We start from the raw sequence: 25,282 nt of genomic DNA on the forward strand, positions 1-25,282 counted from the left end.
AACTCCCCTTGGAAAGATCCATTAACACTTCATAGAAAACCTTGTAAAACTTTCTAGTTACACACAATTCTGATTATCTAATATATTCTGTATCTCTTCATGAGGATGGGAGAGGTTTTAATTTAATTTTTTTATTTACACACACACACACACACACACACACACACACACACACACACACACACACACACACACACACACACACACACTTGCATTAAAGTAGGATCTTGTCAGTCAGTTCCTTCCTGCTTATTCCTCATCTGAAATCCTAATCCTCTGTTTGACAAATTAACTGGTGTTAAAATGACTGTAGTGTCAAACAGGATAATAACTTAAGCAAAAAAAGACAAACTGTGGCACCCATCCTACAACTGACTGGGACACATCTGCACAGAGCCCCATTTATTTCAGTGAGGTTTAGTGCACAGATAGTCGCAGGACAGAGGCCTACCTTATACACTTTGCTTTGATTCAAGTGCTCAGTATAGCAAAATGGGGGGGAAATGCAGAACATATATTGATACATATCAACATTATTTCCTCCCAGACTGTATTTTCCAAGCAGTATCAGTGGGTTTTTAGGTTTTAGGGAGGAGGAGGAGGAGGATTGAAGACAAACACAAGTGCCCTGATTTTCATGTAGCAAGACCACGCACAAATATAACCACTACTGAAAATTCAAGTAAAAATAATTATGTCATTCAACTGTGCACCACTGCAAATGCTGTTCTCATTAAGCAATAAGCAAATAAACCTGAGCACATTTTTTCTCTTTACTGTAGCCTATTAAAGCATTGACAGAGTTCTGAACGTCCATTTTTTCTGTATCACTTTTTTAACCAACTGTTTGTAGGGGAATAGGTAATATACACTGAAATAGAAGCTACTTATAAACTCTTTGCAAATATAGGACAATATTTTCCTGAGAAATTTCACTTATTGTTTGCATATCCATTGATTACTTCTTTAAAAATATCATAACATTCTCTACGACCTTGAGATTAAGTGTTGGACTTTGACATGTCTCCCCTTCCCCAATTGTATGGTGTATTTAAATTTCTGCAAGTTATGCTGAGAAGTATAATTACAACCCTAGGCAGATTTTCCAAGTGAATTGGCCATTCTGGGTGTGAGTGGGATGGGATCTTTCAGAGGAGTGACAACACACAGAAGTAAGATTTCAAGGACTATATAACATTAAAGACCTGGCAACAAGGACTTCTGCAAAGAAAACTCAACATTTATACAACTGATCATCATGGAGTAGCTTGTGACTAGCCTTACAGTAGCAATACAGGGGAATAAGGATTCTCCCACCCTTGCACAGCGGGCTGACCATAATTCCAGCCTTGGTGATTCCTCCCACTAAATCCAGAGCAAGTGGGCTGAGAGTAAAGGGAACAATGTATGAGTCTCCTCCCCCTATATGCTGGCCAGCAGAGCTCGCTAGTCACGTGGGAGGACTGAAGTGTTGGGAAAGAACTGAATCCTGAAAATCAAGTTATTACTGCCTTTCCCCTCGCTCAAATGAAGTGATCCAGGGATGGGGCAACTATGAACATTCAAGGATGTAGCTAGACTGTTTTATCCTTAACAGGAGTAAGGGAGTTAAAAAACAGAAGTTATTATAAAAAGTTAGCAAAGAATCCTGTGGCACTTTATAGACTAACAGACGTTTTGGAGCATGAGCTTTCGTGGGTGAATACCCACTTCATCAGATGCATGTAGACTGACGAAGTGGGTATTCACCCACGAAAGCTCATGCTCCAAAACGTTTGTTAGTCTATAAGGTGCCACAGGATTCTTTGCTGCTTTTACAGATCCAGACTAACACGGCTACCCCTCTGATACTATAAAAAGTTAGGTAAATTTAAAAGCTGAACCTTGAGTCTTATGACCTCCATGGGACGACCAGCCTTGTCTTTCACACTCCTCTCCCACAGAAGATTCTACAAATAGGAATATGTTTTAAAAAAAAGAAGCTTTACACAAGTGATAATTTTCTCAAGTGGTGCAGTACACATTTTTCAGGTAACAGTTATGCAGCACTCACCTGAATAAATTCATTTAGAGTTTCTTCAGTTATGTTTCCTAATATTTCAAATGTAATCGTAACAATACTCTGCAAATAGAAAAATCTAAATATTAATATTGTTATTCTAAATTAGAGACAAACTAAACCGTTCAATACCTTATTTAAAACAAATGTTTGTGCACTTAACAGTATAAATCAGGAATTGTGATTTTTTTTTTCCTTTGGAGTTTTTTGCTACACTACTGGTTCTGCTCTAATATAGTATATTACTCTGGTCAATTCAGCTGTTTTTATGATGTCAGTTTAAGGAATATACGATTCCCTACAGTCAATACTTTTGGGTATTTTGATGCCATAACATTTCATATTGTAGAACTCTTTGCACTAATTGATATTTAGTCCTTATCAACAATTGTTAATATGACTAGGCTGTTAATACTGGTATCTTTTAAAAAATGTTTAATAAAGTTACTTCCCTTAGCTATTTTTTTTTTCCTTCATAGTTGTTCTCATTCACCAGCACAGTTTCACTGGGCTGATACACATGTGTCACAATAAGGGGGTTCTCTTTTAATGCACCAGACTTTATCCTGTCATTGCTGTACACTCTTTATGCTATGAAAAAAAAAAGCTTTATAAATAGATCCCTAAATAAAAACACAAAATGCTATATTTTACCCAAAAGTGAACAGTGGATTACTTCTTAGAGCCTGATCATAGACAAGGAAAAAAAATCCATGTGCCAATGTCCTGTTTAGAACTGCTGAAATTAATTTCAAAATACATTAAGAACCTTGTTTTACTTAAAGTTCAACACACAAAATTACCATCTCAGTGGGGTGAGATAAGGTGGGTGAGGTGATATTTTGTATTGGACCAACTTTTGTTGGTGAGAGAGACAAGCTTTCAAGCTTACACAGAGCTTACCTGAAAGCTTGTCTCTCTCACTAACAGAAGTTGGTCTAATAAAATATATTACCTCACCCACCCTGTCTCTCCAACTGGTCATAATATTTGGAGAAAAATAAAATGACTAAAGCAGCAATTCTATGAGTTTACTCAATGACAGAGTAATTCACAAAATAAAATAAACAAACCAACCCACACCCCAAACAAGTGCTAACATTTTGTTCACAGGTAACTTCAAAAGAGGGACTGATCCAAGCCTATTACGCTTCACACACATTGCAGCTATCCTTCTATCACAATCTACATGAAGTCAATAAGCACCCTTTCTCCTCCAGAAGAACTTGTAGCCAACTGTGAGAAAACTTCCTGCTCTCATTTACACCTCATACATCAATAGTTTTTTTTTTTTATAAACCATTGTTAAACTAAACAGGGATAACGACAATGAACTCATACTGCTTCCTAGTGGGAAATGGGCTGCTGGTTACAGTACCACACTACATAAACAATAATCAGTTCCTTAATAATATCAAGTTGCTACCTCCCACATAAAATTCAGGAAGTATTACACTTTACCTCTTTCCACTAGGTATTCATTTAGGTTTTTATACAATTGTATTTTAAGAGACTTAACACACAGATTAGTGTGAACATGAATCTGAATTATGAGGGAAATTTTGAACTCACTCTTAGGCGGTGGCCACAAAAATAAAATTTAAATATAATGTAACTTAAGTTTAAGTATTAATTATCCATCACTCTGCCGAACAATTTTAATTATGGATGTGTCGATAGCAACTCCAATAATCAAGGTCACATTGAGATTTGAGCTAAAGCAGTGGTTCCCAATCTTTTTCTGTAAAGGAGCCCTTTGGCATTGACTAAATTACTAAGGCCTCTTTCATATTTACATTTAGTTTCATGTTGCAGTTATTGTATTAGTTAGGTTACTTTATTATTAAGACAACACTCACAAAGGAACCAGAAGTAAACAGTCTGCAATTATAACAAGTTTATTTATTATAGCAACCATTAAACTGTGTATCAAAGTATAGGTAGGTATCAAAGAACATTATGGAAATACAGTCATCAAACATGGTATGACAATTGAGAAATCATAGGTACTGATATAAAATATAACTATGGTAGTTTTGTTAAAACTCATTTAAATTTAAAACTGAAATAAAAGAAACATATTGTGTTACTCGGTGTGATGAGTGAGCCTGCCTTTGTGAATACAATCTTGATATATTTTGCACAATATTTGAAAGTTTCAGCCTAAAGATCTTGCTTTGTATCCAGTTTGTATCTATATCTTGATTTTAATGAGACGAGTGCCGAGAAATCACTTTCATGCAAATGAGTAACAGCAAATAAGATTTAAAAAACCACCACAGCTCTGTTTGACAGCGTTGGATACTTTGACTTCTGTTGCAGCCAAAACTGGATCAATTAATGCTTTGTAAAGTCTTCAAATCTCCATCACACAACAATTCCATTAGTTCCTCCTATCTTCAATATTCAAATCCTTTGATGGTTGTGCTTTTATAGCAAAGAGGTGTTGAATCCAAATGTTAGCTTCTTCACAGAAAAATATCATCATTCTTCACAGGAAAATATTCTTGGAAATTGCCCGTGACGTTTACCAAATGCCAAAAAAATTATGTTTTGCATTTTTCATCTAACATAAATCTAATAAAGACAATCAGAATTGTCATTTGTCACACACCACCACAACTGAAGCTTTATCATCATTGCTTCTCCTTAGTCTTGATCATCAAACATGGTTATTGATATTCCTTCCCCGAAGACCTAAATTCAGTTAAATTAACTGAGAAAATATGTCCTTCAAGTATGCCAGCTGCAATTGTCTAAAAGGTACAATTTGTCGGTCTGAAAATTCAAAAGGATAATCCATGGAAAATGACGTCTCTGAACAAACAGGCCAATATCTTCCCTCAAGGGAGAACCAATGGACTTCGGTTTGTAGAAGTAATGAAGAGTGTTCACTTCCCAGGTTACTGCAGAGTGCTAAATATGCACAAATTCAGAGTACATGATTTAAAAAAAAAATCATGATTTTAACATCATTTAACACTGCCTTTCATTCTGCTGATTTTTTTGCCCCCAATGATTCACAACATATGCTAGAATGGTACCACTGCATTTTTGGTGACACTTGACATACTCAAGTGACAATTCCACTCAATATATACCCACCATTGCTTGAGCTTCATCAGTACACAGACCAATACAACGTTTCCGTAATAAAAAAAAAGTTATTCAAAAAATATCTTCTGCTGTTATGCATGTGGGCAAAGGATGATGACAAATCAAGTCTTCAGCCACCTCATCAAAAATATACCAAACACATGCAACAAGATTAGTAACATCTGTTGATTTGCAAGGCAATGTACAGACTCACCTGCAAGCATAACACCAGTTTTTCCACATTATCACTCATGTCATATATTCTGCTATATATTGTACTGTTCAACAGGGGAATAATCTCTAATTGCTTTCCTTGCTTCTCTCCTAGCATTATGTTTACCATGTCCTTCACTGCTGGAAGAATCAGTTCTTCAGCAATTATGTGTGGTTTTCCAACTTTAGCAATTCTATAGCTAACTATATATGAAACTCCAAGAGCTTTATGATTTACATGGTTTGTGTTAATAACATGCTGTTTTCCAGCCTATAAGTCACTTAATGATTGTTTGAAAAATTCTACAGGCTAATCTATGTACAGAACATGTTTCGTAACTAAATGTCAGCAGAGTTTGGCTGGTTTTAAACACTAATTAGAAAGCATTTTGTAACACAAAAAACTGTGTCGCAACTATACATCTTCTTGTATGACACAGGTAAAGCCAAATGTAATGTAAAGCTCATCATACTTTCTCCTCTTCTTTGTTCTTTCATAAAGTTTGGCACCTTCCATATTTTCACATTTCACACCAGTGACGTGTCAATGATGTTTCCTTATTCTAGTTATACTTCTGTTATCACTTCGATCCTCGTTGATTTCATGTTTGTTCAATAGTAGATATCTTTTCTTCTTATTGGTTCCGTTTTTTAACGCTGGTCCATTTTTGTAACAAAACAGTTATTTTCATTTTAACTAACATTATTTTCAGTAAGCTTAGCTATGGAGTGGTTTGAAGCCTCCGAAAATACACATATATACTAATACACAGTTTAGTTTAGTGGTCTCAGGATTCCCTGAAAACCTATACATGTCAACTTTATCTGTATTTCTGTTTCCCCTGAATGGGGCTATTACTTTCTGAGATCTGTGAGTCTTGAAATGCATGGCAGAAAGAGTACTTCTAAATGCTCACAAGGGGGTTTAGTCCTGAATGTGCAAGTATTGGTACTACCGGAATGCCCCACCAGCATGACCTCCCATACATTGTGCATATGACATCACAGTGTGTGGAGAACGCCATTTTGTTATCACAATGGTATCGTCTGTGCAGCAAAAGTGCTGGAATGCAGTTTCAGTGAGTTCTGGCCCAGGTTCAAGGGATGGACCCCCACATAACCCATGGTGGACCCCACTTTGGGAATCACTGAGTTAAAGTTTTAAAGTCCCACTATTTCTCATTTTAATATTTTGAGTTTAGTTTCCAGGTTAAAGACAACTGGGTTTTCTATAATGAGGTGGTGTCAAAATGCGACTAACTTTGCTGATCTCCCTTTTTAAAATTTAGGCCCAGTATAACCTTTTTGCAGAACTACCAGAGTCCACAAACTTCTCTCTCACTCTCTCACGCACACACAGATACACGCTCTAACATATTTGCAAAAAGCACTTTCTGTTTAACTTGCAAAAACAACTATTCCTCCAGTTCATCACAGTGTCTTAATAACCACCAACGGAACAGTGCACCCAACACCTATTTCAACTATGTGATATAACCTCTTTAGTTCTGTTAACAGGCTGCCTCCATTTCACACAGCCATTGCCTTTATGCCTCCCCTACATCATGCCACTATTCTAATTTTCAGAACTTCTGGGGAAATGCTAAAGTTCACCAGTGAAAGTCCTGATCTGACCAACCTTCCATGGTTTCATGGAACATGGCTTCCTCTGTGGTGAGCCATGGAAAATTAGACAGCAAAACTGCTTTAATAACAGAGGCAAGAGCTCTGCAAGGTTCCCTACTCCCTCTTAATACAATACACCAAATAACAAAAAAAAGATGGTCTAATTAGACTCTCAGGACAAATGTGTAACAAGATGACCTGTTACAGACACAGGAAAAAGAATGTGTAACACAATAATTCAAAACAGAATATAATCAAAATATTTTGAAATCTGTGGTCAGCAGAAGGGGATAGCAATAGTTTTATTAGAAAGATTTCTAGACTCTTGAAGTGATCATAAATAAGAGAGCTGTCTTTCATCAGGAGAGTGATGAACCCCCAACAGTCAAAAGGGCCGCCACAGCCACCTAGCATGAAAACCCCCATCCCAGCAAGCAGTTCTCATCTCATTGTTGCTTTCCCCTCCTCCCTTTAAATATATTTTCATGAAGTCCAAGCTGGGCCTTTCCCTCTCCACCTGCTGGGATTGTGGCCTGAGGTGAGGGAAGTGGCATGGAGTTTGTTTATGTGAGCCTTCTCTCTTGCCCTGACATACAGCTACCGAGCAAAAAGCAAGTATTTTTTGCCTTTTATGCACTACCCTACATTTCGATCAGCCCAGACTGCGAGATATGCAGACAACAGAGATCTGAATAAGGCTCTTTATATTAACCTGAAACATTTCTAAAACAGTTTCTTAAACCATTTACACAATTTGTTTATTTACTGCATTTCACTCAGCTTAGAGAGAAAAACTGAATATTGGTTTTAGTTTCCAATAATCCATTTCACACTCTGGTTCTCCAGAACTAGCACAATGCTGTTCTGTTGAAGTTTGCAACTATTCCAAGAAATGTTTATATCAAAGATTTTCATTATATTAAAAAATTATTTAAAAAACTGTTGCAAATTACAGGTTTTAGAAAGTTCCTTTCCCTCACCTCATCTAGCAGTGGTTGCCATTAAAGCATTGACTGCCAACAGTTACTAAAAAGACCAGTTAACTTTATGCTTAGGTTTAGAAAACTTGGTAATTGTAGTATCTGTTGGCAAATTATAACTTAAAGGGGCACTGTCGAGTTAATTGAATTATATTAAAATGTGGCTGTCACCCATATTACTGATTATATTAATTCAAGGCTTTTTTGTTTTTATTTGAAGGTTACTTTAAAAAACCCTGGATAGTTTTGAATTGCTCACTGAAGACAAATTTGAGAAAGCATTCTCATTCAGTGTCTAATGAAGCATTCCTATGTTAAAATCACAACTTCCACCACAATGTATTTACCCTCTCCCCCACCACCCTCACCAGTGCTTTCATTGTTCATTTACATTGCATGTTTGGATTCTAAATAAAGTGTCAAGCTACATACAGAGGAAGTCCCACTCTCCCCCTTTTAAGCGGCAAAACAAAATGAGTGCTCTTGAAATGAAAAGAGCAATTTAGATAGGGCAACAAGGGGTCTTGTAAGTTCCAAACAGAGAAAGAAGATGCCACAATTACAAGGCTCTCCACAGAAACAAATCTATTCACTATTTAAATAAAAGAACGTTTTAAATACAGCGATCCCTATATGGCCAGGAGCATCTTACAAGAAAGAGATAAAAATGGTCCAAGGGTGAATATTAAAGCAAAAATCTATTTAGAATCAGAGCATAAATTTTGAAATGCATTTATCAACTAATCCAAAAAAAGAAAAAAATATGCAAGACATTTTATATAAGTGACAGTGTTTTTAATCCTGTCAGAAAGAAATATTTTGTGCCTCACTAAACTAGAAGACACCAGAGTCAATATTTTTGAATAAATATATCCTTAGTACACATAATGTGATTTTGTTCCCTGGGTTTCAAGTAAATTGAATTTTGTAATCCACTAGTATTTTGTAACCCTGGTTACTCATACTGGTGGAATACCAATATATTCATGAGATATGTCTGAATGAAAAAGCACCTGTTTTGTGTCTCCTCATCCCATCAAATGTTGTAAACAGCACAGTGGAAACAAGAACGTATTAGAACTACAATACACAAATAATGTTTACACAGATTAATAGTTTTTCTTTTAAAATGCTAAAAATATGCTAAGTATATTTTAGATGGTTACAATCCTCCAATCTTCCACATTTACCAGCATTAACAAATTGGACTGTAAAGCTTGCATATGAAAACAGGCACCAAAACACTACCTTTCCCCATATGGTATTTCATGGATGAACAGCATTTTATAACATTTGTGCTACACTTCTAGGTGAGAGGGATAGAGTGTACAGGTAAACATTGAGAGGGGAGTATTACTTATGACAAGGGAATTTTAATGCCTATAGTGAAGTTATTTTTTTAAAAAAAGCTTTCAATAAGGTTTTTATATCAGACAATGATTAGTAGAGCCATGGAGCAGGAAGTAAATGGCAGGCTAGACAGAAAACTAGTTTGGAAACAGTATGCAGAGGGGAATTACAGATGGGAATTTCATGTTGGAAAATGGTTGAAGGTGGGGTCCGATAGCATTACAGCAGAACCCCCTTTATCCAATTTAACTGGGACAGGGGTCAGATCAGATGATCAAAAATTCAGACAATTTGGAGAATGGGAAAGTATGAGGCTGCAGCTCCATTTAGCAGCCAAAAGAGAGATTGTCAACTTCTGGACTTGCGTGCACTGGTTGTTTGGTTAATGCACAGAGCCATACAATGGCGGGTTGGATAAATAGGATTCTACTGTACTTTTAAGTTCTCTGCTGTTCATAATACATGGGTTGGATAAGAATATTGATGACAAAAACTGCAAGCGAGATGGTACTGAAGTTGGAGTTCCATCAACGAGCCAGCCAGATTCCAAAGGACTTGACTGATGTAGGTGAAAGAACTGCATTTGCCATCTGCTGCCCAATGTAGAAAAAGGTAGAGCAATTAGTCTAAGGACAAAAGACCAATTTTATCAGCTTAATACAGGGGTGGGCAAACTACAGCCTGTGGGTCAGATCTGGCCCGCAAGTCATTTTAAGCTGCCCATGAACTCTAGCTGGGGCTGCAACACATGGCTTGGCACCGCTCCAGCTGGGGCGCTGGGTATGGGGCCGCACCATACGATCCAATGGTTGGGGGCCACTCCATGCATAGGAGCTGGAGAAGGGACATGCCACTGCTTCCGGGAGCCATTTGAGGTAAGCGCCACTCAGAGCCTGCACCCCTGAGCCTTTCCCCACACCCCAACCCCCTGCCCCAGCCCTGATCCCCCTCGCGTCCTCTGCACCCCTCGGTCCCAGCCCAGAGCACCCTCCTACACCCCAGACTCCTCATCCCCAACCAGAGCCCTCACTCCCTCCCAGACCCCAACCCCAATTTTGTGAGCATTCATGGCCCACTATACAATTTCTATTCCCCGATGTGGTCCTCAGACCAAAAAGTTTGCCCACTCCTGGCTTAATGTGTGTTCTTCTACTGATATGAAAAGAAAGCAGCCCTCTAGAAGAGTCTGCTGCCTCTGCTTCCTTATGAAACAAGCAGAGGATGTGCAAATTAGGAGTTCTGGACTTGTTTTTCTATAAATTTTAGTGGATAATTTTGAGCACAGGCTCAAGGGTTATGCTTAGCTCAGAACCCTATGATATTTTATATGATCTTACTTGGATGTCTCCATGATATCCACAAGACTCTTTGGGGAACATGTCCACATACTCAACAAACAAAAAATTCTCAGCTTTCACTCTTCTCTGTGACTTCACACTGCAAGCTACTTTTGCCCTGTATAGCACCAAGCATATTGTCAGTGCTTAACAAGCAATACAATCAACATTACACATAGGTCTATTTCTGTAACAGTGATAAACTTGGGGGGTATGGGGGAGAAGCCCATTTGATTTTTAGTTTAGAAATGTTTAAGAAAGAAAACAACATTATATTTTCCATTAATCAAGTAAAAGAAAAATTTAAGACAGTGGTTCTCAAACTGGGAGTCGGGACCCCTCAGGGGGTCTCAAGAATATTACATGGGGGGTCACAAGCTGTCAGTCTCCACTTAAACCCCGCCTTGCCTCCAGCATTATTTTATATATTTAACGATATTATAAGTGTTTTTAATTTATAAGGGGGGAGGGGTTGCAATTAGAAGCTTGCTATGTGAAAGAGGTCACCAGTACAAAAGTTTGAAAACCACTGATATAAGAGGTAATAATGAACCACTTCCTATTGTTAAAAATGCAACAATGACAATTTTAACTGTGTACTAGACAGAGGGTCAAATTCTGCCCTGACTTACATGCCAAAAAGTAAAGCCTTGATCCTACAAACTCTATATGTGCTTAATTTTACTAATGTGACTAGTCCATTAAGCACATGCTTAGTTTTACTACCATGAGCAATCCTATTAACTTCAATGGAACTATTCATAATAGTTAAATAAATCATGTACATAAGTGTTGGCAGGATGAAGACCTAAATTAGGGCAGATTCTAGTCCAGAGTTATAAACCCACAATTATACAGTTTTTCCTTGTAAAACAAATTGCAAGCATCTATGTAAGAAAATTTACACATATTGGGCTAATATGTCAGTTGGCTGTAACCAAGATTCTAAATGTATACATGCATAACTTGGTGCTCAAGTACTCAATTTATATACTCAAATACTGTTTGGGTGCACAAAATATGCATGTGAAAAATAATTACTACAAACCTAGGGCCCAGTCCTGCACATGAGTAATTTTATTCATGAGAGTCATTAATTTCAATGAGGCTACTCATGTGAGTAAAGTTATTTACATGATTGTCTGCAAGCCACTTCTGAAAATATGGCCCACTGTATATATTTAGTTCAATATAATAAAGCACATCCAGACAGAACAATGCATATATTCAAATTATTCCTTAATACATTATCACTTAGTTAATACCCACTATTGCCCATTTGATTAGTATGCAATGTCTAACATGCAGCAATTACTCCAATGGATTTGGTTAGAAAGTTTAATGTAGCAGGTTTAGAAGTTACCTTATCTAGGTGTGGGTGTGTAGTCTGCACATGCTGCAGCTTCTTCTGCAAACTGAAAACAAGTAAACTTGAACCTTGCATTGTCTTAGAGTACCAGAGTCAAATACTTGGCTACTTTCTGTTACTAAAGTATCAAAAGGACTATAAGGAATATATAAACATAAATGAAGCATTATCTGTACAGATTGAATTTTACACTAACAAGTAGGATGAAACAGTAAAAATTATATTTAAAATACTGTCATACTTAGTTTTACTTTCAGATACATATGCAATTCTAAAGTAATGTGCACCTATAAAACTTATCTCAAAGTGTGTTTTGATCACCTATACATATACTTAAACCCACACACGCATTTTATAATACATAGCAACAGGCATGGAAATTACTTTAATTACAGCACACTGAACAGATGTGATGAGAGTCATATGAGAATCAGAGAGACCAGAGAAGAAAAGGTAGCAGTAATTTATGCAAAAGATGGCTAGAGTATGGTCAGGCATGCTGGAGCAGCAACAATTGAATGAAAGAGAATTTTTTGAGATATGGCATAGAAAAAGCCAGGGGGGAAAAAAAAAACAACAACAACAAAACCAGTCTTGCCATCACCATTCTGACTGAGAATTGGATCAGTGATCACTAATATAGATCATGTAAACAATGATTTGATGATATATACAGAATTTTTATTAGGCAAAAAATACTTCCTCCATCAAGTGCCTTCTTTATACATCTTGGCTTTCCTAAATCTTAAGGAAAATATTGCCTATATATTTATATCTACCTACTCTTTCAGAATGCTTCATGTGGGGTGGAGGAAAACTGTAAAAGGCACTGCTGTTACGCTGTGAGACAGAATGCAGATAAACATTTTCCAGCAGATTATGTCTTCAACAATTGTAGCATATATTCAACTACAGGGAGGCCAAGGACTTCAAAACAAAACATCTGCAAGGTCTTAAGAACAGTGAGGGGTAAATAGGTAAGAGTGAGTTTAAAAGAGGGGAGGGGGAAAGTTTGTGTGTTGACAAGCTATTGGACTTAATCAGTCACCCCAGGGGTCATGATAAGGAGGGTGTCAAATTTAACCCTTCCCAGCTGGTTAATCTTTGAAGGATTTTCTCTGTTTTGCAACTATACAATACATCTAATGTAAAAGGAGGAATCAAGTACCAATAATTCAATTTTACTTGTTTGTTTATAGCTATGAAATGATGTTTGGCAGTGATTAATGTCATTTCCATAACCCAAACACAGTAAATGGAAAGGATCTTTTGATTACTTGATGACATTTGCTACTGTAAAAAAAAAACAATAGGGACAAAGACTACAAAAGGGACTCATTCTTAAAATAAATCAAAGCATTAAACTACCATACAAGTTAAATTTACACTCAAATGGCAAAATACATGGAGAGTTTACATATCTTAGTTCTAACATATGCACAGACAGCTGGCAAAAAATACAGTTGCTGCAAATGATAATAATAATGGTTTTGAAATAAGTGTTCACTTTAATACTCTAAAAATGCAATAAATCAACTCTCAGCCAACTTTTGCGTCAAACGAAGGGCAAACTGAGTCATCCAAACAGTATTACTAAGAACAGAAGGCAAAAATCAATGTAGTCCTTTCCCTACTTTAAATCATGTTTTTAAAGTTATTGGGGCACGGGTCAGGAGAAAGGACCTGTAGCATTTACTAAAACAAGACATACTATGTGCCAGCTCCACTAATCAAATTAATTCATGTAGACGAGCCCTTCCTCGCTTGTGGTACAAATCAGTCGGGGACCAGTCTTTTGCAAACTCCAGTGCCTTTTATTTCCCTGCTTACATTTCCACCACCACCTATATACAGTTCTGTACACTTCAATACTACTCAGGTAGCCACCTGGGGATAGCTAGCTCCTGTAGCTAGGTGGGAACAGCGAACCCTACCTCCTCCCTTTCCTGTTCCTTCCTGCTAGCTTTATAGGCCTCCGCTCCATAAAGCTCACAGGTGATTACTTTGCAGCCCTTTAATGAGCCACACCCTGCCAGCTCCAATTACTTCCCCTTAATGGGAGCAGAGCTAACAGGGGCTGGTTCAGCGCCTCTTAGGCCAGCACCCTGTTACAATTCCTAACATGAGACACCCATGTTATTTTAGTCCCAGTCCTTTCAAACACAAATCATCCAATTGTATGTTTTGTGGTGCAGGGTAATCCAATAAGGACTAATGTGAGGCCACAACATACAATTTTACTATTGTCTAAGACTCTACATTTGAACCTACGTCTCCAGGAAAGATGGGTCAGAACAACCCAAAATTTTGGGGGGTTCAAAATTTCAATTGGACTTTTGTGGCTCAGACTCATTTCTAACCTAACAGAGAAAAGGCTTATGCAGTAATTTACTGTGTTTAGAGCCCTCAACGGTCTTTCACTTTAGATTTAAGTTTACCTGTAAAGTCTATTCTCACTTTATTATAAATTATTTAAAGAAGTGCTGAATGGGGCAAAAAAGGTATAAGAAAATTATGTTAAATAAATAAAATATTTGTACACATCTTGCACTTTTGCTTTTCTTGTGTCATTTTTTGGTCTTCATCCACATTGTGTATTACAGGGGAAAGAGGTACAACTGTATTACTTGTCAACTCAGTGTATGAAAATAAAAATAAATGCTGATCACTCAGATGCATTACTAAATAAGATGTCACAATTTTAATTGTAGAAGAAATATTCAAAATGAAGTACAGTATGATTTTAACACAAAGCCTTAGTTCAGGTTCAGGCTTATATCAGTAGTTTGAGTACACATTTTACTTTTCAAGAACGCTAGAGGTAAAAACACACTTTCAAACATTAGAAACTCAGGAAATTCAGAACTAATGTCTCAAATAAAGTAATCCATGCTCCCTCAACTCTGTCCCTGTACAAATGTCAGTTTACCATCACCTACTTTGCATGTAGCTTACTTAAAATGCACAACTCAGAAACTGGTTCTATGGTTTCATGCATATGTCTGCAATATAAAGTGTGGTAATTTGTCATTGTACACTTTTGTTCTTTGCATGCAAGTGCTCTAATGTGTCTAATTATAGATTGTGTGCTTTACAAACAAAAATACAAATGTAAGAACACAAAGAAAGCTCTAACACAGCGTAACTCAATGGGCTCAATTCTGAGTCCAGCTGTGAACCTTCAAAGAGTAAATGGGTGTAAGGATCTACACCCTGCATGGAAGGAGAGCAGCTGCCAGTGGGCTGCTATTCCTCCCTTCCATGCAGGTGCAAGGAATGGACTGAATCCTGGCTTCCACCCCCACAAGATACTGGCCAGCTGAGTAGTGGTGGAGAGAGAGTAAGATGTGTCAGGAAAAGGATTCTTGCAGTTTTACTTCCTGTCATAAACAGAGTGTTAAGGGTTAATGTCTCTTATACCTGTAAAGGGTTACAAGTAGGAAACTGGACACCTGACCAGAAGACCAATCAGAAGACAAGATACTTTTAAATTTGGGTGGAGGGAAGTTTGGGTGTGAGTTCTTTGTTCTTCTCTCGGACGGTCTGAGAGAGACCAGACATTAGTACAGGCTCTCTAAGTTTCTTTTCATATAGTAAGTAAAACAGGTGGTTTAGGCTCTGTAATTGTTTTACACTATTTGCATTTGTGGATCTGGCTAGTTAACTTTTATATGTGTAGTTGCTGGGAATATTTTGATTTGTATTGGTACTGGTGGGAAAGTCTCTTTCTGGTGTCTGTAAGCTATAAGACCCTGTAATATTTACATCTTGAAGTTACAGAGATAATTCTTTACTTTTTCCTTTCTTTTATTAAAAGATTTCTTTTTAGAGAACCTGATTGATTGCTTTTTCTCTGTTTCCCTTGTTTTATCCCAGGGGATTGGGATAACACACCAGGACGGGTGGGGAGACGGGAGGGGGAGAGATAAAATCTCTCTCTGCTTTCCTTGAATCTGTTTGCCTCTTTGTGGAAGGGAAGGGAGATGCTTCTCTGTATGGTGATTTAGAGGTTAGATCAGTATCTCTCAGGATAGCCCAGGGGGGGCGGTGGGGGGAATGGTTTATTTCTCCTTGTTTTAAGAACCCAAGGGATCTGGGTTCTTGGGGTCCCCAGGGAAGGCTGGTGAGGTCAGAGTGTCCCAAAACACTATATTTTTGGGTGGTGGCAGCCTCTCAGATCTAAGCTGGTAATTAAGCTTAGGGAAATTCATGCTAGTATCTCATTCCTAGACTCTAAGGTTCAGATTTGAGAAAGAATGCTATGACGCTTCCTCAATGGAGCAAGCAAGGGCGGCTCTAGTGATTTTGCCGCCCCAAGCACGGCAGGCAGGCTGCCTCCGGCGGTTTGCCTGTGGAGGGTCTGCTGGTTCCGCGGCTTCGGCAGACCTCCCGAAGCCACGGGACCAGCGGACCCTCCACAGGCAAGCCACCGAAGGCAGCCTGCCTGCCGCCCTCACAGCGCCGGCAGAGTGCCCCCCACGGCTTGCCACCCCAAGCACGCGATTGGCGTGCTGGGGCCTGGAGCCGCCCTGGGAGCAAGTGGATCGCAGGATCTTAATCATAACGCAGGATCATAGCTTGATCCCTGCCTTGTTCCTGAGGCAGCACAGGTATATGCTGTCTCTTACTTGGGCTGGGCTACACTGCAAGATGCCAAACTGACTTTATGATTAGGGCTATGTTTTTTTTCCCCACAGAGATTGCAGAAGTCATGGAATCTGTGACTTCAGACCTGGCCGCTGGAAGCTACAGGGTCCCTACGCCTCCTGCAGCGGCAGGGAGCTGTGAAGTACCCCTGCCACCTGAGGTAACAGTCCCTAAGCTAGTGGCCCCTAAGCTCTCAGCTGCCATAGGGAGCGGGAGTACCCTGCAGCTCCCAGCCGCCCCCCTGCTTCCACCACATGGGGGACCCCTGCAGCCCCCGGCCCACCCCATGGTGGCAGGAGGACCCTGCAGCTTCCCACTGCGGTGGTTGCAGGGAGTTTCCCGCAACTCCCTGCCGCTGGGGGGTTGAGGGGGAGGTAAGGGGACCCCGTAGCTTCGCTCTGTCACTGGTGACGGGTGGGGACCCTGTAGCTCTCAGACCCCACAGGTGGTAGGGCCCCAGAACCCCCAGCAACTCCGCAGCTGCCCAGTCCCTACCCATTTTATCATGGATATTTTTAGTAAAAGTCAGAGACAGGTCACGGGCTTCCCTGATTTTTTCTTTACTGCCTGGGACCTGTGACTTTCTAAAAACATCCATGACAAAAATCTTAGCCTTAATTATATTCAGACAATCTAGTTAATTAAGACAACCTAGTGAGCACTGATAAAATGAAACTTTATTTTATGGATAGGTAAGGTAATATAGTCTGATTTTCTGTAGGCATTATTATGTGGGTGCAGAGTTAAGATAGTTTGAGAGCCTTATTTGAGAAGTACTTGTGACACCTTAGAGACTAACATTTATTTGAGCATAAGCTTTTGTGGGCTAAACCCAGTTCATCGGATGCATGCAATGGAAAATACAGTAGGAAGATACACACACACAGAAAACATGAAAAAATGAGTGTTGCCATACCAACTATAAAAAATGGTTACTCACTTTTCTGTAACTGCTGTTCTTCGAGATGTGTTGCTCATACCATATCCAGTTAGGTGTGTGCGCACGCCACGTGCACAGATGTCGAAAACTTTTCCCCTAGCAGATACCCGTTGGGCCGGCTGGGGAGCCCCCTGGAGTGGCGCTGATATGGTGCTCTATATAAGACCCTGCGGCCTGACCCCCCTTCAGTTCCTTCTTGCTGGCTACTCCAACAGAGGGGAAGGTGTGGGGGAATGGAATAGATATGAGCAACATATCTTGAATAACAACTGTTACAGAAAGGTGAGTAACTGTTTTTTCTTCTTCGAGTGCGTGCTCATATCAATTCCAGTTAGGTGACTCCTAAGCCTTACCTCGGAGGTGGGGTCAGAGTCAAGGAACCTCAGATTGAAGAATTGCCCTGCCAAAGGCCGCATCATCACAAGAATGCTGAACGATGGCGTAGTGGGATGTGAAGGTGTGCACTGAGGCCCACGTGGCAGCCCTGCAGATTTCCTGGAGGAGAATGTTTGCTAGGAAGACTGATGATGATGCCTGAGCTCTCATGGAGTGAGCTGTGACAGCAGGCGGAGGGACATTTGCCAAGTTGTAGCAGGTACGGATACGCACAGTGAACCATGAAGATATCTGCCGGGAGGAGACCGGCGTGCCTTTCACCCGCTCCACAATGGCGACGAAAACTGGGTTGTCTTACGGAATGGCTTTGTTCGGTCTATATAGAAGGCGAGCGCCCTCCTAACGTACAGCGAATGGAAGTATTGTTCCCGAAGGTCAGCATGTGGTTTTGGATAAAAACAGCAGGAAAATATCCTGACTTACATGGAAACGGGACACCACTTTTGGCAGGAAAGCTGGGTGAGGTCTCAGCTGAACTTTATCTTTATGAAAAATGCTATAAGGTGGTTCACACGTGAGGGCCCATAGCTCGGACACCCGATGTGCCGAAGTGATGGCCACTAGGAAGGTGACCTTCCAGGAAAGATAGAGATGTGAGCAGGAGGCCAGTGGCTCAAAAGGAGGGCCCATAAGGCAGGAAAGAACCAAAGTTAAGGTCCCATGCAGGCACAGGCGACTTCGTTGGAGGATAGATTTTTTTCAAGCCTTTGGGGAAACGCTGCACGACCAGGTGTGCAAACACAGAGCGCCTGGCCGCTCCTGGGTGGAACGCAGAAATGGCTGCAAGGTGAACCTTAAAGGATCCAAAAGCTAGGTGCTGGTCCTTCAAGAACATGAGGTAGTCTAGGATGCACGGGACTGAAGCCTGGAGCGGGGACACCTGCCGCTGAGTGCACCAACTGGAAAACCTTTTCCATTTAGCTTTGTAAGTAACTCTAGTCGAAGGCGTGCGACTTTCCAGGAGCACCCATCTTACCGAGTCCGAACAGGCATGCTCAGCCTGGTTCAACCATGGATCCTCCAGGCCGTGAGGTGGAGCAACTGAAGTTCCAGGTGTAGGAGACGACCGTGGCTCTGCGAAATGAGGTCTGGGCTGAGAGGTAGACATAGGGGAGCTCGAATTGACAGGTCCAGCAGGATAAGGTACCAACACTGGTGTGGTCAGGCAGGGGCCACCTTGTCCTGGCGGACCTTGAGGAGCACCTTGTGGACCAGCAGAAATGGCAGGAAGACGTAAAGCAGTTGGTCCGACCACGTGATCAGGAAGGCGTCTGCGACTGATCCCGGGCCGTGACCCTGGAAGGAGCAGAAGGCTAGGCACTTCCTGTTGGTCCGCAAAGCGAACAAGTTGATTTGGGGAAACCCCCAGATGCGGAAAACAGAGTGAATGATATCCAGGTGAACTGACCATTCATGTGTGAGAAAACACATACTCAAGCTGTCCATCAGTACGTTCTGGACACCCGGCAGGTATGAGGCCTGAAGGGTGATGGAGTGGGCTAAAACAAAATTCCCACAGAAGAAGGGCTTCTTGGCAGGGCAGTGATGACCGGGCTCCGCCTTGTTTGTTCAGGCAGAACATGGCCGTGGTGTTGTCTGTTAGGACTGCTACGCAACAGTCTTGTAAGCGGGGAAGGAATGCTTGGCACCCAAGGTGAATCACCTTCAACTCCTTGGTATTGATATGCAGGGACAGCTCTTTTTTGTGCCATACACCCTGCGTTGTCAGGCTCCAGAGATGCACACCCCATCCCAGAGCAGATGCGTCTGTAACCAGGGTCAGGGTGGGTTGAGGGGGATGAAACAGGACCCCGGCACCCACCATACGGGGATCCAGCCACCAATGTAGAGGGTCGAGTATGCATCTTGGGACTGTGAGCATGATTATCTAGATTGTTGCAGTCTGGTCGATATACTGATGCCTGGAGAGGCCTGAGTCTTAGTCTGGCATGTTGCACTACGTAGGACAGGATGCCATGTGACCCAGCAACCTGAGACACTGCCTCGCTGGTGGTGGGAAACCTGCAGAGGTTGGTAATTATGCTTGCTATAGCCAGGCGCCGGGCCTCTGGGAGGAAAGCTTGCGTTTGGTTTGCGTCCAGGACTGCCCCGATGAACTCTACTGTTTGGGTAGGGAAGAGGACAGATTTGCTGACGTTTAGCATGATGCCCAAGCAACTGAACTTGTCCACGACCAGTTGCACTTGAGACCAGACTTGTTGGTGAGACCAGCCCCGTATAAGCCAGTCGTCGAGGTACGGGAACACATGCATGTGGTATCAGTGAAGAATGGCTGTCATGACCGCCATACGCTTGGTGAAGACGTGAGGGGTTGTTCACAAGCCAAATGGGAGGGCTGTGAACTGATAGTGCGTCTTGTTCATCACAAAATTGTGAAAACATCTGTGGGGCTGGGTAATTGAAATGTGAAAGTAAGCGCCTTTCATATCGAGGGTGGCATACCAGTCTCCCGGAACCATTGAGGGAATAATTTGTGGCCAAGGAGACCATGCGGAATTTCAGGTTGACAATGTGCTTGTTGAGCTCCCCGAGGTCCAAGATGGGCCTTAGGCCTCCTTTTGCCTTGGGGATGAGGAAGCAGCGGAAGTAGAATCCCTTGCCCCATAACTTGAGGCACTTCCTCCACTACCTCTAAGGCAAGAAGGGGTTGTACCTCCTGGATGAGGAGTTGCTTGTGAGAAGGGTCCCTGAAGAGGGACGGGGAAGGGATGTGTGTGGAACAGAAATGGATAGAATATCCCACCTGTACTGTGCGTTGGACCGAATGGTCCAATGTAATGAGGGACCAGGCATGGTAGAAACGGGATAGATGGTTCAGAAAGGGTTAATTGTCCGGGATGTGAGCTGTTAAGTCCGTCCTTGAGAGTACCTTCAAAATGGACGCTTAGAGCCCAGAGGTGGTTTGGATTGCCCTTGACCCTGCCTGGGGCAGGGGGAAGGGGAGCGGAGGAGGGGGGTGGACGGGACGTGGGGACGTGATGGTCTATGTTGAGGGTACCTGCTTCTCCAACGTGAGAAGTCCTGCCTGGGTCTAGGTGGGAAGGGGCATTGTTGCGTGGTCTGAGGCTTAAACGGCTTTCTTTAAGTAGCCAGGATATGCATGCCCAAGGATTTAATAGTATTTCTTGTATCCTTCAGGGTATGCAGGTGGGAATCGGTTTGCTCTGCAAACAGGCCCTAGCCATCAAAGGGGAGATCTTGCATGGTGTGTTGCACCTCAGGCAGAAGACCTGAAGACTAGAGCCAGGCGTTCTGATGCATGGCGATGTCGTATACCAGAGTGTGTGCAGTTGCGTCCGCAGTATCGAGGGAATCCTGAAGGGAGGTTCAAGTTACCAACTTGCCCTCCACGGCAATGGCCCCCAGTTCTGTATGAGCCTCAATAGGGAGAAAGTCTTGGAACTTAAGGACCACAGACCATAAGTTGAAATTATATCTACTGAGGATTGCAAGCTGGTTCATGATCTGTAGTGAAAGGCCACCAGATCTTCCTGGGCGCCTGGGGTAGCCCCTACCACAGGTGCTGATTCCACGGGTTGCTCCAGGTCTGGAGGGCGGCTAAGAGTCACCTCAGGAGGCCGGTCATCTGATTGTGTTGAGGGCGGGCCACGGGAGGGGCACCCTGGGCCTGATGATATGCCCAGGGGGTCAAAAATTGCCACTGAGGTTGCCAGTGGGTCATGACCAAGGATTCTTGGGCCTGACTGGGGAATGTCCGAGGCCCCTGAAGCTACTGTAAGGGGATTGGGAGTGTGACGGCCAAGGGGGAGCGGTGTGTGAATGGAGCAAGAGGGGCACCGAGTCCCTTGACAGATGAGGGTCGTACGGTGATCGGCATCATAATGCTGACCGTGACCACGATCGGTGCCATGTTGAAGAGCAGTGCCGTGTTGGGGAGCGGTGCTGTGAAGAGGATTGGTGCCACAAGGTTGCCGAGCATGATCTGGACCTCGAGCGGGATCATGATCTGGCAGTCGATGGCGATCTTGAGCACGAACAGCTCCGAAGATCAGGGCTGCGGGACAAGCACCGCAAGTTTAACCGGTGTCGTGAATCAGACGGGTATGTGGAGCGATGCAGGGACTCCTAACAATGACGGGAACTCAAGGTGGTGTGGAGACGCTGGTCTGAGAGCTAACAGTCCGAACATCACCGGTTTGCCCCTAAACAGTACCAGGACTCGGGTCGGAGCCAGTGCTTGAATTGGGAACACCGGTGCCAGCATTTCGATGAGCCCTCTGGCGGTCTCGAAAGTATCTGGAGTGGAAGGCAATATAACCTCTTCCACTTGTAAGGTCACTTGTGGTGTGGGACTGGCATGAGCAGACGGGGGCCTAGTGGCTTTGTGAAGTTTACAGGCCTGGTCCAAAGTTTGCTCGGCTGGGGCCGCAGCGACTGCTTCGGGCCTAATGGAGGGTCCTCCCAAGGCTTGTTTTCGAGCGACCGGGGAGTGGGAGCAGTGCCGGGGTGGATGTCTTTGGGGCCCGGCAGATGTTGGTCCCAAGGCGGGCACAGTATCTTTTGTGAAGCCGTGGCCGGTACCACTGGGGGAGCACTGTGCAACAAGGCGCTTGGTCCCGTATCTTGGGAGGGACGCAATGCAGACTCCATGAGGAGTTGCTTGTGGGGATTTCCCTCTCTTTTCTTTGTTTGGGGCCTGAACGCTTTGCAGATCTTACACTTGTCAGCCTGATGACCCTCCCCCAGACACCTAAGGCAGGAGTCGTGGGGATTGCCCGTGGGCATGGGCTTGTTACAAGAGCTGCAGGGTGCCCCAGAACCCTGCAGGGCAGTTGTTGAAGGGCAGAACTGTCCCCAACTACTAAACTACACTTAACACTAAGATAGCTGTCAACAATTAACTAACACAGATAACTACTAACATAAGAGAAAGCTAGGGATTAGTGGAACACTTGATAAACAAAAGACCACTGTTCCAACAACCATCAAGGGCAGTAAGAAGGAACTGAAGGGGGGTCGGGCCGGCAGGGTCTTATATAGAGTGCCATATCGGCCCCACTCCAGAGGGTCCTCAGCCAGACGGACAGGTAGCTGCTAGGGAAAAAGTTTCTGACATCCGTGCACATGGTGCGCGCACACACCTAACTGGAATTGATATGAACAAGCAGTCAAAGAAGAACAAGAGTAATCAATTAAGATGGGCTATTATCTGCAGGAGAAAAAAAAACCAAACACTTTTGTAGTGATAGTCAGGATGGCCCATTTCCAACAATTGACAAGCAAGTGTGAGTAACAATAGGGGAAAAAAAATTAGCATATGGAAATATTTTTACTTCGTGTAATGACCCATCCACACCCAGTCTTTATTCAAGGCTAATTTAATGGTGTCCAGTTTGCAAATTAATTCCAGTTCTGCAGTTTCTTCTTGGAGTCTGTTTTTGAAGTTTTTTTTGTTGGAGTATTGCGACTGATGTCTGTAATTGAGTGACCAGGGAGGCTGACATGTTCTCCGAATGGTTTCTGAATGCTGTAATTCTTGACCTCTGATTTGTGTCACTATGCAAATGAATAAATGGACACAAATCAGACATCAAGAATTATAACATTTGGCTGTAGTTAACAACTTTTAGGTTGTCTAAATATAACATCTCCTTGTTCAATTCACTTCAAATGTTTTTTAATAAAAAAAATGTACCTCACGCCTAGGTAATTAAAGTGATGATCAACTAAGAATTTTAGATAAGAGGCCAAAATTCAGTTTATAACGGAAACTCAGTTGCAACCTTAAAGTGATAGCGACTATTTAGTACAATCATTTCTTATGATTTCCTGTGTAATTAATTGCTAAAATAAAGATTTTAAGTTATACTGTACCTTATCCCAGATAAGCTGTCAAAAGCATGCAGGTCTAAAACTTCACAGAGATCAACTCTACAAGAAAAAAAATAAACCCATAAAAAAAAAAAACAGTCTTCATACTTTTCTCAACTTAAATATTTTATAGTAGTAAACAATAACGCAAAAAGTTCAACTACAACACAGGTTTATGATGTTTGACAGACACAAAGCTATTTGAATGACTTCATTCACCAGATGTAAAGGTATCAGATAATTGTCTCTTAAAGCAGGCTATTGCTATGATTCTTTTGTTGCATTTTTAAATATGTTTCCAGTGGAAAAAATGGTATTAAATCACGTAATTAAAGACTTATCATAATATAAAAGAAAAAGGGGCCTGACTTGACTTTGCAACCATAACATACTTTTCATATTTTTTTGCATGTTGTTTCCCAGATTTTTAAAAACACAAAGTGAAAAATAAAAACAAAACACAAAACTGCATCATGTGGAAACAATCACACGTGGGTCAGCTGCTGGGCTGAAACCTTTAGATCTTCTATGTGCTCTAGTCACTAAAGGGAGATGAGGCAAACATTTTAACGAGTTTCATAGCTGTTTGAGGACAGCAGAGGAATGCTGAAATTTAGGAATCCTCAAGTTCTACTCCAGGTTTTGAGAGGAGTTTATTTAGTGGTTTCAAACCGTTCAGCCCTTATTTTCCTCTGCCCCCAAGATTGACAGACCCCTTCTGCTTCAGACTTCTCCAGCCTGTTCTGACCCCATGTCACAGGACCTCAGGTCTTCGTTCCTGTGTCCAGCACATCAAGCCCTGGTGTGGAGCCAGGAGGAACATTGTATGGAAAGGCCTATTCAGACTCTGCAGCTATGGCCTAGGGCATACTCCTAGAATTGGAATCTGAAGAATTTAGTTGCCAAACTAACAAATCTGTCCTGAGCATGTGAAAACAGATTTTCAAAGGTTCATAACTTGGCCAAATTTGGGTGGAATTTCACGAAGACAGCAAAAGGCACACCCCCAAGCCAAAGCAACTCCTCTTCCAAACTTGAGGTCCCGGCTTGAAAGTGTGGTGCTAGAGATTCTCAACACAGCTGCAAAAGTGGTTGGTTTGTTTTGTTTGGTAAAAACAGGGGCAAATCTATGTATTATCCCTAACTTTGTTCTGAGAAATAGCTGAACAATTTTTGCAGAAATTCTTGATCTCCGCACCCCCCACACCCCCAAATTCAGCCTGAGGCAGACACCCAGCATGGAAAATTTCAGCCCAAATAGTTAAAGTCTGGAAAAGTAACAACAACTGAATACAGGGTCTTATAACAGATAGCGCTGGACAACCTTAACTATAAAAAAGTGTTTCTACCTAGGTCTCCTATCACACACACACCCCTTTTCAGAAAAGTACAATATATATTCCCTTACATTCCAGT

General features: G+C 41.8%; 1 protein-coding gene across 1 annotated transcript in view; it reads right to left on the reverse strand.

Moving 5' to 3' along the window:
• Positions 1–25,282, reverse strand: part of CBWD3 (COBW domain containing 3) — a 56,340-nt gene that overhangs the window by 3,865 nt on the left and 27,193 nt on the right. The window contains 4 exon segments of the mRNA XM_030566219.1: positions 1,884–1,949; positions 2,054–2,122; positions 12,025–12,076; positions 23,870–23,926. Of these exon segments, the coding sequence (XP_030422079.1) occupies positions 1,884–1,949; positions 2,054–2,122; positions 12,025–12,076; positions 23,870–23,926 (244 nt within the window).

The sequence above is a fragment of the Gopherus evgoodei genome, chromosome 6, assembly GCF_007399415.2.
Source record: "Gopherus evgoodei ecotype Sinaloan lineage chromosome 6, rGopEvg1_v1.p, whole genome shotgun sequence".
Classification (NCBI taxonomy): Eukaryota; Metazoa; Chordata; order Testudines; family Testudinidae; genus Gopherus; species Gopherus evgoodei.